Source organism: Pseudorasbora parva, chromosome 18 (genome assembly GCF_024679245.1).
Source record: "Pseudorasbora parva isolate DD20220531a chromosome 18, ASM2467924v1, whole genome shotgun sequence".
In the NCBI taxonomy this organism is placed as follows: domain Eukaryota; kingdom Metazoa; phylum Chordata; class Actinopteri; order Cypriniformes; family Gobionidae; genus Pseudorasbora; species Pseudorasbora parva.
In genome coordinates this window covers 30679768-30693268 of record NC_090189.1, presented here as the reverse complement: position 1 = coordinate 30693268, position 13501 = coordinate 30679768, and the positions used below count along the sequence as shown (strand labels likewise).

The 13501-nt window shown below is 38.6% G+C and overlaps 1 protein-coding gene across 2 annotated transcripts in view; it reads left to right on the top strand.

Annotated features, from left to right (window-relative positions):
* The window catches only part of rnf145b (ring finger protein 145b), a 45446-nt gene extending 32913 nt beyond the window's left edge, over window positions 1-12533 (top strand). For both annotated transcript variants that reach the window (XM_067424186.1, XM_067424187.1), the window contains exons 10-12: window positions 3065-3212; window positions 9612-9968; window positions 10452-12533. In XM_067424186.1, the coding sequence (XP_067280287.1) occupies window positions 3065-3212; window positions 9612-9968; window positions 10452-10922 (976 nt within the window). In that variant the 3' untranslated portion in view covers window positions 10923-12533. The remainder of the gene's footprint in view (window positions 1-3064; window positions 3213-9611; window positions 9969-10451) is intronic.
* Window positions 12534-13501: the final 968 nt, after the last annotated feature.

The window sequence follows — 13501 nt, the reverse complement described above, 5'->3', positions numbered from 1 at the left end:
GAATCGCCCTCTGTTTGTTTCAAAGAATAGCACAACGGCGAGTATAAACGCCTCGTCCGTTTGGGGAGGAGCGCGCGCAGTCAGCGGAGACAGGCAAAAGTATAAACAAGGCTTGAGACGCGGCTGCGCGGAGCTGAGCTTCGAGGCTTGGGTGCGACCCCCTTAAGAAGACATAAAAGAGACGAGAGGTTAATATTAGGTGTGTCTTAATCAGCTCCCTAGTTCAGTAATCAGGGCACTGATCAGGCCATAACGGTAAGTCAATGGGCTGACTCCCTGATCAGTGCCCTGACTACTGACGGAGCAGATTGAGGCGCACGCATTGTGAAGATCGATATTTGTAGCCTGCCTGAAACTGTATTTTCACAGACGTCGCATCTCTCATAGACTACAGTAGCCTATTTAAAATGGCACATGCATCCGTTATATTCTCAATTTAATTTACAAAGCAATCCCTGTAAAATTTTTAGGTTAACTATAGACGAGACCAGGATTAGTGTGTGTCGCATTGGCATGACTCGCATCGGGACGCGTGGCATCAGGATGGTTTCACATTAAATTAACGGCATTTAGGAGATTATACACTTATTTTTCCCCCGGCCTTTATTTGAGACTGTCCTTTATTTGTTCGTGCTGACCATGCCCCCGGCCACTATCAGAGGCCCGCCGTTTATTTGACTACAGGATTTTATTTGAGGAAATTCGGTATTCGTTGACAACCCTAGTCTCCCATTAGTCTGTCGGTCCTACACAATTAAGATAAATGTAGAATATTTCTAGAAAATAGGGATGCTCATAATCAACTGGCTAAGACTGACAGTAAGAATTTTTACCTGATTAATACAGTTAATAAAGTAATTTTTCAAGCAATTTTAAAATATTTGCTGCTTGGTTAAAAAATATGCTATACTTATACATTTTTTTATATTATAACTTTAATCATTTACAAAATTTTTTTAGGAGGAAAAAAATAAACAGATAAATTGTGCATTTTATTGCATTTACAAATAATGTAGCCTAAAATACCGGTAAAAAAAGCATAATGTTCACACACATTATAAACACTATAAACATAGACTATTTTTGTTCTTCTCACTCCACAATAAGTCTTTTAAATTTAACAGTGGTCAGAACAGAAGTATGAAAAATAAAAGTAGCTATATAAACATTTCATTTAAAGGTGCACTATGTAAAAAAAGAATTCATTAAAATATCTAAAAACCACTAGGCCAGTGTTATATATTTTGTTCAATTGAGTACTTGCAATGTTTCCAACTATTTGTAAATCGTGAGAAAATTGCTATTTTAACCAAGGAACCAGGACGTCTGAGGGGGGAGTCTGTCAATTGTCATATCTGCATTACCCTCGGTTTCAACACACTCAAATGTATCTAAAATCAATAAACAGAGCTGCGTTACTTCATACTCATGATCGGAAAAGCGGAAATGGCGCCGGCTACTGTGGCATAATAAAAGTCTCTCAGCTTGCGTGTTCATCTTATTAACAATCACTCCAGCGGCCTTGCTCAGCTCCCTCATCATTCGGCCCTGCTCTGCTTCATACTACAGTAACGTTAATAATCACATCCATGAACTTGATTTCTATCAATTCTTTTCCACCGGCTGTAAGGTGAAGACCACATGTCCCAAGATTCTGAGCTCAAACTTGGCATCATCAAACTACACCTTTGTTCTGAATAGGTGCCCTTTAGCGGACAGAAAAGTTACATTGTGCACTTTTAACACTGAAACACAAACTTTTTTCCATTTGTTGGGACTGACGTCCAAATGTTTCTATATTCACTATGTATTTTGATGCCCATGATAAATTTGACAATGACAAACTATGCTAAATTTTGTAAGATAGGCTTTGTACTTCACTGGCGTAAAACATCATTCACATGCGCAAAAATGTGCTTTGTGTAACACCAGAGTGGGGCAGTGTTCATGCTGATTGCCACAGATTAAACTGCAGACTATTTAAATTAGGGATGTGTGCAACGACTAGTTTCATTAATGTTTAAATGGAAATTTTACAATTAACTAATCTAAACCCAATTGACTAGTCTAAACTCAACCTTCTGCCTTGAATTCTGATCACTTGAATTGTTTTCATTATAACAGCGGGAACAACTTAAACTCTGGTGTGCCACCAACATGGTTTTCTGTTAAATTACATTTATAATTGTCCCAAATTGTCATACTGTACATACTGACTTCTCCCTGTGCTGCAAGATGCATTCAGTTTTGCAGCTTTAATAAACTCTAATCATTTGTAGGATAAATGTGTAATCTTTCGTTTTGCTCTGCTATTTTTTTTTCTCCATGCACTATCCTGAGTGTGAAAGTATATATATTTACCTGCTGTGATTACATTCACTGTCATGTGCTGCCACTTACTGGAGGTACCATTTCACAACACACTTACTTCAGTATTGTGGAGTAGCATAGTTATAACAAAAACGCAGATTAATAACTCAATGAAGTAGGGAAATACTCTGAATTCTTAATTTTGACAACATGAACTAAACTCTTTCATGCCTCAGCAAAAACTGCTGTGTTTGAGGGTGGGTCAAAGTTGACGTTGTTCACATGCAGCCAGTGAAGACTGAAGTGTAGTATGCAAATTTGTTATAAACCTATGTGGGTTTTTACAGGAAGTAAGACTGGAATTACTGACAACTCATTGTGGGCACTTCCGAATTGGTTCATTAATTTAGGAAACAATAACTCCATTTATCTGCACAGATCCTTGAAACTTTGCAGACCTTTTACATTCACAAACAGCTATATAACACAACATGAAGGTAATATCCAAAAAAGCATAATGGGGCACTTTAACAAGAATAAAGTTTCAAGCAAAAGGGCAGGTCAACGGAGGAAATGCTAGGAGATGCTCAGTGTAGTTTTTAAATGCTTTATTTTTTAAGTTTTTGTTCCTTTTTTTAAATTGTACTGTGCATGTTTTTGATTCTAAAAGCTCCTCTAGTACTGGCAGGGGGATATGTGTGTTCTGTCTGAGGACCTGTATCTTGAGCCTTTCTTGTATCTTCTGTTCTTGCAGGAGTCTGTGGAAGCACTTCCGAGCAGTGAGTCTGTGTCTTTTCCTGCTGGTCTTCCCTGCTTACATGGCTTACATGATCTGCCAGTTCTTCCGCATGGACTTCTGGCTGCTCATAATCATCTCCTCCAGTATTCTCACGTCCCTGCAGGTACACACACCTCACACACAGCACAAATATAAAACGCACTTTATCAAAGAACATAGACATTACTGCTGTGTCAAATGTTGTTAGTAGAGAAAGTGCTGTATTTGTATGTTGAATTTTTTTACGATTTCAGAGGCAAAAAATGATTAAATTTAGATTTTTTTTTTGCTTGAATGTTTAGTGAAATGAAGGAAGCAATAAAAGAAAGGAAAATTTAAATGAAAATGTAAAAAAAAAAAAAAAAAAAAAAAAGTAAATCGTGTACAATATGCATGTGGGGTTCGACATTACCAGTTCTCTCAATGATTAAAAATAACTGGGGAAGCATCGAAATGCAAAAATGAATCAGATTTTTTTTTTTTTGTAAACAGCAATTGATAAAGGATAGTGTATTTCTAGTAATAGGCACGGTGAGAGACTTTCGTAGACAGCTCAAACCAAATGAGCATAACCCCATTTAACTCACAAAAGAATAAAAAATTCAGTTTTTTTTATTATTTATAACACTAGGGGTGTCCCCGACTAAGGATTTACACATTCGAATCAGAATTTTCAAATCTCTCTATGGTCGACCAATAGTCGAATCATCTATGTGTGTGTAAACCATAGACTGGAAAAAATAAATGGTATAAACAGGTTGGGAAGGGCAGGACACTAGTCAGCAGGAGGCTAAGACTATTTTTATTTTACTTTACACACGGCACACAGCCACCACTTTTAATAAAGTGATCAAAACTAGGCTACACTACACATTCGTAAATTAACCATTCTCTCATAACATTTAAAAGCCGTGATCGAAACAGAACATCACACAAATATATAAAAGAACATTTTGATAACTAAACCTAAATAAATACCTGCCTAGAGAGGAAAAGAACACTTTGAGTGCGTTTATGTGCACGTTCGATTGTGCCTAAAGGGGGCCGCACACCGGACTGAAGCTCAGCGCTGTGTCTCAGGGATCTCACACCAGGCAGAGTCGAACATTATATACGCGCAAGCTCAATTTTGAATCGACTTCTGACAGAAGAGCTGCACGATGAGTGTATCTTGTAGAACAGGGTGAAATCAGTATCTACATTCCCGATTTGAGGGAAATATACATTTATTCGCCACGGACAGGCGTCGAATGCCGCCGTCGGTGTGTTCTAATTTTAAAGGCACGGTGCGTCCGGTGCGAAGCTCAGTGCCCTTAAAGGGGTGATTGCTCAGCACCGCGACCCATATTGCCAAAATGGTATGATCCTCGTTTCATAACACCCACGAAGATTCGACCATTAGATCAATTGCAAATGTTACATTTGATTTTATAGTTCAATAAACAAGTAGTTAGATTTTATTTTGCAGTGTAAATTATTTAATTTTATAGGTAACAGCCTTAGTGTCTTATTATTGATGACAAATTTAATGCTGTTAAAAAATGGCATTTATTAAGGTTGAGATCGCCCGGGTGAATATCAAAAATATGCACATGTATGTATGTAAAGGCTGATGATAAATATTTCTTTAGAATAGATGTGACAAGCACATGACCAGGCTTAATGTCGAGCCCCGAGTCGCGATTTAAGATTTTTTTCTTTTTAAATTGAGAGCAAATAAATTAAAAGCTAGAACACGTATAAATGCAGTAGATTAAATATACAAAAGCTGATACAGTACAGAAATAAGTTATCTTTTGTGTCTTATCGCCCTTGAATGGTTTATAAAAGCACTTGAATGAAAGAATGAATGATTGATTGATTGGCTGATCATAGAATAGGCATACATGCAGACCGTCCTCGGTCGACCGCTCTCTCGCACATCTCCAAGGCTGGTAAGTGGAACCCTAGATAGCGTGACCATATACTGCAGGGGTCGGCAACACTGGCATGTGGAGGGGTAATTACTGGCACATGAGCAAAAGGGAAGAGAGGTATATGCGTTTAATTCAGATAAATGCCTCGCACCTGCATACAGATGTACATTTTGTAATACCTTATAGTAGTAACACAGCTTGTTTTTATTAAATGGAAAATGGGAATTTCAACAGAAGGCTTGCTATACTACTAGTGCTGGTCCACGGAGCTGTGATGCCTTTAGATGATGACATGGAAAATACAGCTCAGTCTCACAAAAAATAACCACATTCTTTCTGGAAATAAAATTGTAAAATACTGAAATAGACAGCAATTTAGACACCTTCAGATACACATTAATTTAATTATGAAAGAAATTAATTTTTGATTTTGACATCGACAGCAGAGAAGCCCCTGATGGCCTTGACACCCCACCACTGAAAATACTATTAAAAGTGTGAGAATTAAACTGTGCATAGTTAATACTATACATTTTGGAGATATTCAACTAAGTAAATAGTCCTATTAAACATTCCACACACATTGAAATGACGCATGATGAGGCATGTGGAAACTTCATGCATTCTTGGTCACTTCTTGTGTTCTCAAATGAAACTATAGAAAAATATTGGTTTTTAAAGCCACATATGTAAATTTTTCTTCTCTCAAAATGGAAAAACATGTTAGAGCGTGTTAAACAGCTCTCGGTAGCCAGATATGACAGCGATACTGCAATACGCATCGCCGCAGAGAAGTAGTTTAGTATCTCATCAAGCTGACATGCAAACTGCCACAAATTAAACTGAAAGTTCGCCAATGCATCCTCAAACTCAACACACAGTCTTCATTAAAAGTAGTGAGACTAAATGGTCTTCTCAGTGCTGTCCAATTGTGGTCTTTGATCTTGAAATGAGCTGATGATAAATAAAATCAAGCTCATGTCTTGCTTTCAAACTCCATTACATTTGCATTTAAAGCAGGAATTGAAAATTAGCGTTATATTCGTTTTGCGGAGACATGGTTATATTGCCGAGTGTAAAGGAAACCGATAGCTATCCGTTCAAATGCATGAATGAACAGATATAAATAGGCATTGGAAATCTGAGGCCTGTTGTACAAAACCAGGATAAGGGATTAAGCCGGGATATCTTGGTGATCCTGGCTCAGTTTATCCGCTAATAAGCAGTTATCTTTCGTTAATCTTATTGTTCTTGGTGAGTGGTGTAGTAAATTTTGCATACAGATGACAAGATCACCAAGATATCCCGGCTTAATCCCTTATCCTAGTTTTGTGCAATAGGCCCCTGTTCTTCAAAGCCTAATTTAAACCTTAAAAAATAGGATTTTGACAAATTAAAAAAAATATAAATGAAATGGCATTAGTAATGTTTTAGGTTCTGCCCTCTTTCTATGTTAGCCATTATGAAAATATAAAACGATTATACATTTATTGGGGAGACAGTGATTATTCAAACTTAAAAATGACTCATGACAAAGAGGTTGCTGACCCCTCATATATTGTAACGCTAGCCAAAGGATGCCAGGAAAGGGGAAAATTTATGCTGGCTGTTAAATATTTTGGACCCAGTTTATATTAGGTGGCCTTAACTACTGTGTACTAACATTGTAATTAATCATTGGATACAATGCACTTATTGTGTACATGCATGTTTTTACATTGTACATACATTTTAAATACCTGCATGTAATTACAACTGTAAATAATTTCTGTAGTTACATTTTTAATTACACTGTTGACCCTTTCCTTACACCTAACCCTACCCTTAAACTCACCCATACCACCACACCTGTCCCTAACTTTACCCTTAAACTCACCCATACCACCACACCTGACCCTAACTTTACCCTTAAACTCACCCATACCACCACACCTGACCCTAACTTTACCCTTAAACTCACCCATACCACCACACCTGACCCTAACTTTATCCTTAAACTCACCCATACCACCACACCTGACCCTAACTTTACCCTTAAACTCACCCATACCATCACACCTGTCCCTAACTTTACCCTTAAACTCACCCATACCACACCTGACCCTAACTTTACCCTTAAACTCACCCATACCACACCTGTCCCTAACTTTACCCTTAAACTCACCCATACCACCACACCTGTCCCTAACTTTACCCTTAAACTCATCCATACCACCACACCTGACCCTAACTTTACCCTTAAACTCACCCATACCACCACACCTGTCCCTAACTTTACCCTTAAACTCACCCATACCACCACACCTGACCCTAACTTTACCCTTAAACTCACCCATACCACCACACCTGACCCTAACTTTACCCTTAAACTCACCCATACCACCACACCTGTCCCTAACTTTACCCTTAAACTCACCCATACCACCACACCTGACCCTAACTCTACCCTTAAACTCACCCATACCACCACACCTGTCCCTAACTTTACCCTTAAACTCACCCATACCACCACACCTGACCCTAACTTTACCCTTAAACTCACCCATACCACCACACCTGACCCTAACACCTGTCCCTAACTTTACCCTTAAACTCACCCATACCACCACACCTGACCCTAACACCTGACCCTAACTTTACCCTTAAACTCACCCATACCACCACACCTGTCTCTAACTTTACCCTTAAACTCACCCATACCACCACACCTGACCCTAACTATACCCTTAAACTCACCCATACCACCACACCTGTCTCTAACTTTACCCTTAAACTCACCCATACCACCACACCTGACCCTAACTTTACCCTTAAACTCACCCATACCATCACACCTGTCCCTAACTTTACCCTTAAACTCACCCATACCATCACACCTGACCCTAACTTTACCCTTAAACTCACCCATACCATCACACCTGTCCCTAACTTTACCCTTAAACTCACCCATACCACCACACCTGTCCCTAACTTTACCCTTAAACTCACCCATACCACCACACCTGTCCCTAACTTTACCCTTAAACTCACCCATACCACCACACCTGACCCTAACTTTACCCTTAAACTCACCCATACCACCACACTTGACCCTAACTTTACCCTTAAACTCACCCATACCACCACACCTGTCCCTAACTTTACCCTTAAACTCACCCATACCACCACACCTGACCCTAACTTTACCCTTAAACTCACCCATACCACCACACCTGACCCTAACACCTCTCCCTAACTTTACCCTTAAACTCACCCATACCACCACACCTGACCCTAACTTTACCCTTAAACTCACCCATACCACCACACCTGTCTCTAACTTTACCCTTAAACTCACCCATACCACCACACCTGACCCTAACTATACCCTTAAACTCACCCATACCACCACACCTGTCTCTAACTTAACCCTTAAACTCACCCATACCACCACACCTGTCTCTAACTTTACCCTTAAACTCACCCATACCACCACACCTGTCCCTAACTTTACCCTTAAACTCACCCATACCACCACACCTGTCCCTAACTTTACCCTTAAACTCACCCATACCACCACACCTGACCCTAACTTTACCCTTAAACTCACCCATACCACCACACCTGTCCCTAACTTTACCCTTAAACTCACCCATACCACCACATCTGTCCTTAACTTTACCCTTAAACTCACCCATACCACCACACCTGACCCTAACTTTACCCTTAAACTCACCCATACCACCACATCTGTCCTTAACTTTACCCTTAAACTCACCCATACCAGCACACCTGTCCCTAACTTTACCCTTAAACTCACCCATCCCACCACACCTGACCCTAACTTTACCCTTAAACTCACCCATACCACCACACCTGACCCTAACTTTACCCTTAAACTCACCCATACCACCACATCTGTCCTTAACTTTACACTTAAAGCTACACTGTGTAACTTTTTTAGTTTATTCTTAGCTAAAAACACTGTTATTTCAAAAATATATGTGCACATTAATGTATATTTGCTTCTTTCAAGTAATGAAGTATTCTCGTAAGTTTATAATATGCCATTGAAAATACATACGGGTGAGGGGTTCGAATGCCGGTCGCCATGTTGCCCCGTGTAGCCAAAGAGGGACATACCCATAAATTCAAGCTTCGCCTTTCGCGTTTTAACACTCGATGGCACCATTTCGAATGTGAAGAGGGGGATTGTCATGTTAATCTTTGACTAAATCGGCCACCGTAGGAGTTAAAACGAAACCAGAATTGAGAGGAACAGAAACTTAATATTCACTGGATGGTTATATACCTTTTCACCGCTAGATGGGGTAAAATATATCACAGTGTAGCTTTAAACTCACCCATACCATCACACCTGACCCTAACTTTACCCGTATCTCACATCAATATAGCAAAGATGTTTTGAAATACAATTTGAACACAGAAAGTACATTGTACTTATTTTGTGATGAAAGTACATAGTACTTAAGTCAACCTGATATAAAGTGGGGGCAATATTTTAAATTTTTCTTAAATTAATGTTCTTCTTACTGCCCTAATATAAATAACAAATATGTATATTGAAATAATGTAAAATATAGTAAAAGGGATACCACTCCTCTCAGGTTCTTGGCACCCTTCTGATCTACATCCTCTTCATGGTGGAGGAGTTTCGTAAGGCTCCGGTTGAGAACATGGATGAAGTCATCTACTGTGTCAATGGGACCTACCGACTCCTTGAGTTCCTGGTGGCTGTGTGCGTGGTGGCCTACGGTGTTTCTGAAACCCTGTTTGGAGAATGGACTGTCATGGGCTCCACTATCATCCTGGTTCACTCCTACTATAACGTGTGGCTAAGGGCCCAGCTGGGGTGGCAGAGCTTCCTGTTGCGCAGAGATGCAGTTCACAAGATCCAGAGCATGCCCACTGCTTCAACGTTACAACTCCAGCAACATAATGACATCTGTTCTATCTGCTTTCAGGTAAAGGGATGTTTAAATTATTCTTTTTTCACTACCAAGGATGCCATAAATTAGAGCTTTGTAGACCAGTGTAGTCTGATTCATAACCAACTGACTCTTTTACACTGGTTCTTTTTAGTGAATCATTCAAAAAGTCTCCTAGCTTTTCTATATTCTTTCAGTCCATAACTGAAGTGTTCATCAGTTAATAATTTAATTCGTTTTTATAATACATTTTTCTTTTGTTGATTATTAGACAAGCCTGGTTTTTAATGTTTAAAAAGCATTAGCTAAAATAATTTTTATTTCGTATACCAAGATGATTCTGAATTAGAATTGAATCAATTGTGAATCAAAATTAAATATTGAAAACTGTATTGATTCTTGAACAATTGTTGCCATCATTTGAACATGAATCGTCTCTCGCCATCTATTTGTCAACACGTTCATAATTTCTTTTCTGGTTTTTAACCATCGTTTCTTGCTTCCATCCTTAAATTCCAGGATATGAAGTCTGCTGTCATCACACCTTGCAGTCACTTTTTTCATGCTGCCTGTTTAAAGAAGTGGCTGTACGTACAAGAGACATGCCCTCTGTGTCACGGGCAACTCAAAAGTCAGTTACAGCCAACTAGCTCTCTGGGTGCCGCCACCCAAGGCACTCCTCCAGCCAATCAGAACCCAGCAGAGGTGGAGCAGGAGCAAAGTGAGCCACAAATTGAGTCGAACACTGAGGAAGACACCCAAGCAAAAAACATTCCCCCCATGGAAACCTCAGCTGAGCCAGAGCTTGAAATGGACTCGCTATCGGGGAGCTCGAAAGCCCAGCCCAAAGAATGTGACACAGCGGCAGAGAGCAGTACAGGCCCAGCTGGTGATTTGGATGATCATGATGATGGTGGTTCATGTAACACATCAGATGTCCATTCCGCTTCATGTGCAAATGACAGTGCTCAACTCTTATCGGCCTATTAGGCGTCGTCACACACTCTTCATATTGCCAATGTTGAGGACTAGATGGTTATGGGGATGGTTCACCCCAAAATAAAAGTTCTGTCATCATGTACTCGCACTCATGACGTTCTAAACCCTTTTTTGTGGAACACAAAAGGAGATATTTAGAAGTTTGTTCTAGCTGCTGTTTTCCACATAATTAACATTGAACGAGGGCTGTCGAGCTGTGACAAAAAACACCTCCATACAAGTAGTCTATATGAATCGAGTTCTCCTAAAGCCTGAATATATAAAAAAGTTTAATAATGTTATAGCATTTATCTTTATAGAGCTTTCATTCAATATATATAATGAATGAAAGCTCTATAAAGATACATGCTATAACATTATTAAACTTTTTTATATATTCAGTAACTACCTACTATTAAACATCGGCCTTTGTGTTCCACAATAGAATGTCGTACGAATTAGAAATTGTACACATAAATGTTGACAGAGTTTTCAGTTTTGGAATTAACTGTTGCTTATCGAAGGTCACATGTCATTCAGATCACAGATGCATTTAATGTTCGCATTGTTCACATTATTGCTGGTCAAAAGACATTTCAGAATCCTGCCCTAATGAGGATAAACGGATGTAATAACAGCGTTTTGACTTTGACGGGCTGAAAACTTTTCAGTATGCATCCAGTCGAAATATGAACGTCATCTCCATGGAGATAACGGATGAATCATGATTCTACGCCATGCTATTTTGTCTGTTTAGGTTATTAGGAATGAAAAATGTACATGTATATAAATGTTTTGGAAGCGCACCCAAATGAGCCGCTGTCGACGCCAGACCCCTGCAAAGTCAAACTGAGGAATGTTTATTTAAAGTGCCATTGAGCCACTTGTTTTATCACAGCGAGCCTCTCATTGTTTACCCCAGTTTTAAAGGGATGTTCAAAGCCGGAAGGCTTTTTCATACATATTTTTGTCTCTCTTTACCATGTGTCACAAATAATGTTAAACCATCAGTGCAGATAACGTTAAGTTGTCAGTTTGGCAGTTAGCTTGATTCTTGGAAGCGAGCATTTTCCAAAGCATATTGTAGACTTTAAAGAGTAAACCTGTTTTCTGGTTTTAATGAACATTTAGTGAGTAGACAATCAATTAAATAAGTCTTCTTGTTTTGTTTTTTTAAATACAGTGGATGTTCATTAAGGGCGAAACGGGGTCAGGTCATATTTCACCCCCAAAAAATAAACAACTATATTTTGAATAGGGTTTTTTGAACAAATAATTCCCTTTATAACATAGTACCATCATATATAAGTATTTTAGTAATGTTTTGCATTTCTTTTGTTTTTGTTTTTATTTGTTTTGTGACACATTCTTGAAAGTTTTGACATTCACCATAGTACTGTCTGTTGACCTCCAGCAGCACTTCATTTAGTCTTTGAAAGCAGGCTTAATTTGCCATTATTTTCTGTCAGAAACGCACTCCATTTTGTTTGTCAGAGATGTCATGCCATACTATATGTTTGCACTAATGTCATTTAAAGCGAATAATATTATTTCATCTTGTTGGGCAACAAATGCTCTCGGAGCAGATGAAGTAAAGCTCAATATAAATGTGTACATATATGAGCAGATATATCCCTTGTATATTCTTTTATCATGTTTTTGATATGCCGCACAGTGTTAAAGCAGCAGTGAACATTATGAAGTGTCCTGAGGACCGTGTGAACACTCAAGAGTGGGATTGATGCTGAGGACACTGAATGTTTTCTCGCTGTTCTTTAAGAGATGCATTTCAGAATGGTAGATTTGTGTGCATGAATACATCTGATGTATGAGCAAACACGAATGACATTCGAAAAGTTCTATCAACTAGTTTTTGCACACTTTTCTTGAAAATAAAATGGAAACGTAGACAGAATTAAGTTGAGTGTTTTTTTTTTGTTTTTTATTACAGTTTGCGAAAGTAAAATTTCTGACTTCATAATTAGGTATGATTCTACAGATTGTAGTTACCTTCAAACCATATTATGACCTTATTTCAGATAAATTGATCAGGCATAACATTATGACCACCTCCTTCATATTGAGTTGGTCTCACTTTTGCTGTCAAAACAGCCCTGACCTGTCGAGTTATGGACTTCACTAGACCCATGAAGGTCTATGTGGAACCAAGATGTTAGCAACAGATCCTTTAAGTCCTGTAAGTTGTGAGGAATGTTCATTTGCTGCCTAATTATCCCACCCACTAACAGGTTCCGTCATGAAGAGATAATCAGTGTTATGTCACTTCATCTGTCATGTTATGCCTGAGCGGTGTATTCAGCAACAAATAATGTTAAAGCAACTGCAAGGCAAAATGAGCAGATTACTAATATAGAAATGGACTAATATAGATGTTGAACTCATATTAATACATGATATGGTAAATAATATTGAGTTATTTTAATTTCTCATGTTAAGTATTTTAATTTATTTGGTCTACAATTGCAAACAGTTATTAATTAAACATGCAATATTCTTTTCAGTATCAAATAAAATGTCATGGTTCAGTATCTCTTTACAATAAGTTTCCATTTGTTTACATTGCATTCATT